This window comes from Asparagus officinalis, chromosome 4, assembly GCF_001876935.1.
Source record: "Asparagus officinalis chromosome 4, Aspof.V1, whole genome shotgun sequence".
Taxonomy (NCBI): Eukaryota; Viridiplantae; Streptophyta; class Magnoliopsida; order Asparagales; family Asparagaceae; genus Asparagus; species Asparagus officinalis.
Window position 1 is genome coordinate 83,032,865 of NC_033797.1, and position 5,309 is coordinate 83,038,173.

The window sequence follows — 5,309 nt, forward strand, 5'->3', positions numbered from 1 at the left end:
CCCCTCCCGACCCCCCCTCCTCCGGAACCTCCCGACCCCCCCTCCTTCGGCGGTGTCCGTTGCGGAAATCAGTTTAAAAGGTATGATTTTTCTACTGAGCTTTAGAAATTTCAATTTTATTATTAATTATTGTTGAATTTGGTTAAAAACCCTAATTATGTTGAAAAATAAACGAGTTCAATTCTGAAAATCCTAACTTAATTAAATACATGTTAATTCATTTGAACAACACTAGTTATCATTATTGAGTTTTAAACACTTATAAACCCTAACTCATTTAAGTTTCATTCGTGCTATAAGTATGTGTGATTATTTAAGTTTGTGATGTGAAAATATGTGAAATAATTTTTTGTAAAAAATAGAGTGATATATAACACATTATAAATTTTTATAATGTGTTATAATCCAATTTAGGTGAATAAAAAAATAACGTTATCCCTAGACTTCCGTCCAATAATTACATCCAATTATTTGGACTTATAATATATGATATACGACTCAGATTTGGGTAGGAGACGAAGTTTTCTTCCAAAAATGAGCGTTTATTTTATATTATAGGAATAAAAAATTGGTACTGAAATTCGTAATTATTGGATCTGTCCTTCTCGGACGGGTTAGGAATATAGTAGTGCATACATCCAACTTTGTATACTTTGTATATTTTCATTCTTGAAAGTTTTGGCAGCACGTATTCGTTGTTCTCCGTGTACAATAAGCGTATGTTGTTCTGCGTTTCGGGCTATTGCTGATACGCATAATAACATCCGCACAGTGTACAGGGAGAACAGCGGGTAGGTGCTGCCGAAATTTTCAAGAAATGAAAATATACAAAGTATATGAAGTTGGATGTAAGCACTACTATATTCTTAATGGATAGAAGCCTTCCTATGACAGCCGATCAATTGGTGTAATTAGTTTCTACGTACGTTTCAAATATATTTTATGTAGAACTAAATTTATATTGTTAAATGATATATGAACGTATGTTAGATTTGTTTTGTATGTATAAGAGTCATGAATGTACTAGTAGTTGTGTGATTTGTCGTAGTTAATAATTATATATAATTTACAGATGAGGGTAATTCCTGACAAATCATGGATAGATATCCCACGGCTTCATAGATTTCGTGACACACGATACAAGGAGGGATGTGAAGCCTTCATACGTTATGCAGAAATGAATCCGAGAAAATTAGCAAGTGGTGCTATGTATTGTCCTTGTTGCATGTGTAGGAATTTGAAATTGCTGAATAGTAATGATATACGGATCCACCTAATGAAATCAGGTTTTGATGAAAAATATAAATATTGGAACTGGCATGGGGAAGGTATCACTGAAGATGAGGATCCAAATGTGCGTGTCGGTACGTCCGGTGGACAACGAATAGATGACACAGAAACAATGTTGAATGATATTTTTCCTCGACCTAGAGAATTTGAGGGTGATGATAATGTCGAGGATGATATCGGAGATAAAAGTGAAGATGATATCGATGTTGAAGCTGAAGAAGTAGGAGATGATGGAAGTGCCGAAAATATTGATGATATGCATTCCTCCGCAGAAATAGAACGAATATTGAAGCTACTAGAAGATAGTGAAAAGGACTTATATGAGGGATGTACCGAGTACTCCAGATTTTCATTTATGCTAAAACTCCTACACATTAAGACACTTAGCGGTATGTCAGATAATTATTTTGAAATGCTTCTTGATTTGCTTCGAACTGTAATACCTGGAGGAGTGAATAGCATACCCCAAACAACTTATCAAGCTGAGAAGATTGTCTCTGCTCTGGGTCTTGATTATAATAAGATTGATGCATGTCCGAATGATTGTATTTTGTACCACAAGGCCAATAAAGACCTTCAAGAATGTCCGACATGTGGAGTTTCTAGGTGGAAACAACGTACAAATTCTTCAATAAGGATTACAACGGAGACAGAGATAACACAGAAGAAAATTCCAGCCAAGGTGCTTCGACATTTTCCATTAGCTCCTAGATTGCGAAGATTGTACATGAACAAAGAAACGGCGAAAAATATGAGGTGGCACAAGGAAGATCGAGTAGATGATGGTAAATTGAGACATCCTGCTGATGCGGTAGCTTGGAAGCATGTTGATAAAATTTATCCTCGATTTGCCGAAGATTGCAGAAATGTAAGACTGGGTCTGTCAAGTGACGGATTCAATCCATTTGGGGTAATGAGCTCTGGCTGGTCTACGTGGCCAGTTGTATTAATGCCATATAATTTACCTCCATTGCTTTGTATGAAACAGCCGTTTATGATACTTTCATTACTGATACCCGGTAAGCATGCTCCGGGAAATGATATTGATGTCTACTTAGAGCCTCTAATTGATGAGCTAAAACAATTATGGTCTGAGGGTATTTTAGCATATGATGCCCATTTAAAAGAGTCGTTTAGATTACGTGCTATTCTACTATGGACGATTAATGATTTTCCAGCTTATGCTAATCTGTCAGGGTACTCTACGAAGGGTAAGTGTGCTTGTCCTGTATGTGGTCCAGAATTTGAAGCTATTCAATTACCACATAGCCGAAAGAGTTGTTATTGGTTTAATCGAAGGTGGTTGCCCTTGAGTCATAATTTACGGCTTTGGTAAACCAAAACAATGTACTTACATGATGTTCAAGGTTCGGTGGTGTCCTGCAAAAAAGCAAAAGGATCATTATGGATTTACACTAGTCAATCTTCACCGAGAAGTATATACGGATGAGAAATTCATTTTCGCAAAACAAGCTGATCAGTGCTTCTATGTGAAAGATCCGAATGTCATGTATGATTGGGTGGTTTTGTACAAGGAGCCAAGATCTGTTGTTCTACCTAATAACAATGAAAAAAATATTGAAGAAAGTGAATATAATTATAGTGAACCAATTGTCTGATGATATTTGGCAAGAATTCTCTTACGCACAGAATGTGGCGCTGGATGTAGGTATGAACTATATATGTTACACCACATTATCGATTTTTATCTTATCATAATAAAAACAATAATGCATTTCATAACAACATATCTCATGAGCATGTATACAATTTTTTTTAACGATTGTCTTTATTATTATTTGTAGATGAGGAGGAGGATGAGGAGGCTCTTTGAACCGGAGGGTGATCGATCACGGAGTATCACCCCAGGTAGTGGTGCTGATGATCCACTACCATCTCCGGATGCAGGTATAAAAATTAATTAATACTTTAACATGTTTTATAAATTTTTAGTTATCTAGCTCATAGTGTTCATTTGTTGTAGATGCTGGATATTCATCACCCGGCCCCTCTGATGCAGCACCAGAACCATCCCCCGGCCCCTCTGATGCAACACCAGAACCATCCCCCGACGCAGGTATTAAATATTTAATAATTGATAATGTTCAATTAAAATTTAATATTAATGATTCTTCTTTCTTATGTAGGTGCTACTTGGACCCCGACATATCCATCATATACATTCCATACTAATTTGCGGCCAAAGACCCAGGACTTTCTCAGTTTACCTTTACCTCCGGACTCTCATAAGTCCAAGGCTGAATCAAGGAAGTACCACCCACGTGCTGCGAGAAAGTTACAGGAAATGCTTCCTATGTTGGAGACTAGGAAAGCTGTTGCACTCGCAGCAAAAGAAAGAGAGATAGCGAATGGTAAATTATATAAATACTTTTAATTTTCACATTTGTATATTATATGATATATTATCATGTTGTCATTATTGTAGGTGCTAAGAAGGATCGCATAGAGGGACGACGTGGCGGAGGTAAGCCTGATTCTAAACAACCGCCAAGAGGAATGAGGGGCATTATTAGGTGGAATAGTTCTAATTTGCCCGTTGGTCCTTGGTCAACCCGATTGAATGCATATATTGGGGTTCTCGTGCGTAGAGCGACCATTATCAACCCTTATTTTCATTTTCGAGAATTACCATGGACCGCATACGAGGCGATATGGACTGCGCTTATGGTAAGTGCATATTGTTTTAGATTTTCATTTATTAATAATTAGTAATTGATATTAAATTATCCTTACTAAATGTGTATGTAAATCTACAGGACTGCTTCTGCCTTGAGGACTTTGAGGGGGCTTGGAATTATGTGTTTAATGTCAAGGTTGAAGCAGTCCTCAAACAATGGAGGCATGAGATCAAACATGAAACCTATGACAGGTATGAGGAGGACTGGCAGAGGTTTTTAAACCTCGATGACCGAGTTGACGAGATTCATTTCACGGCTCTCCTCATGTATTGGGACAGCGATGCCGCCAAGGTTAGTTTCATGAAATTTAGTTTATAATTTTAAGATATTATTTCATTTTATATTTACAGAATTTTTTTAAAGAATAAATCCACGAAGGGGTCAGAAAATAGAAGAAAGAAGCTGCATGACCATCACTTGGGCTCACACTCCTACGCCAATCTGGAGGATGTTTATTGTCAAGATACGGTATATGTCATTTAAAGATTTAAAAGATCTTAATGTTTAGTATGATTATGAAATCTCATAATTTATAATATGACAGGGGAAATCATTAATGCCGATACACTTGAGGGCCAGAGCGGCATATGGTACTTTTCGTGAACAATATAGGGGTGATGAGAGGAATCGGGATAAGATCACGGCAAATCTCGAGTTAGTGGTGAGACTTATACATATCTTGAGTAGTATTATTAATTCTATTTTGTTAACATTACGAGGAAACGAGAACACAAATAATATGGTCATTATCTTGAATTAACTATAAATTTGCGCTTTAGGAGGGATTTGAGAACGCATCCAAGGAGGCTGCATCTGTCTACATTTCGCAGGAGGAGGAACAAACCGAGCCAGACCCTCACATGCTTTCTGCAGAGGAGAACATCAATCTCACACAGAACCTGATGGGTCATAATAGGTAAGGATGGTGAAAAATCGAATCAATTTGAATACTACATACTATTTATATTTGTTTACCATTATTGAATTTGAGAGCAAAGTTTAATATTTATTTCTCCCTAATAATAGGAGAGGAAGATATCCTCTGCATGGTGTCGGAGCTTCACCCGGTATAAGCATTAGATCGTCCACAACATCCTCCACACCATCTACATCGCATAGAGCAGCCACAAGCAGTTTCCAGGCTATGCCATTTGTCGCACGTATCTCTGCGTATCTGATTGACAAAATTGACCCGGAGCTGCATATTCAGGTGACTAATGAGATGACTAGAGTTGCGCTGACGGCGAACTCGATGGACGATCTCATGGGGTATGTTATACAATATTTAGGCGGTGCTATTCCTTATAGCACGTTGTAGGC

At 37.4% G+C, this 5,309-nt stretch overlaps 1 protein-coding gene and 1 long non-coding RNA gene across 2 annotated transcripts in view; both read left to right on the forward strand.

Moving 5' to 3' along the window:
- The window catches only part of LOC109838998 (FK506-binding nuclear protein-like), a 48,215-nt gene extending 45,091 nt beyond the window's left edge, over positions 1–3,124 (forward strand). The window contains exons 3-5 of the mRNA XM_020407431.1: positions 1,234–1,595; positions 2,469–2,501; positions 3,096–3,124. Of these exons, the coding sequence (XP_020263020.1) occupies positions 1,234–1,595; positions 2,469–2,501; positions 3,096–3,124 (424 nt within the window). The remainder of the gene's footprint in view (positions 1–1,233; positions 1,596–2,468; positions 2,502–3,095) is intronic.
- LOC109836035 lies at positions 4,418–4,781 on the forward strand. Its single transcript, XR_002245794.1, has 3 exons — positions 4,418–4,457; positions 4,534–4,650; positions 4,769–4,781. It is a non-coding gene; the product is annotated as an uncharacterized LOC109836035 (long non-coding RNA).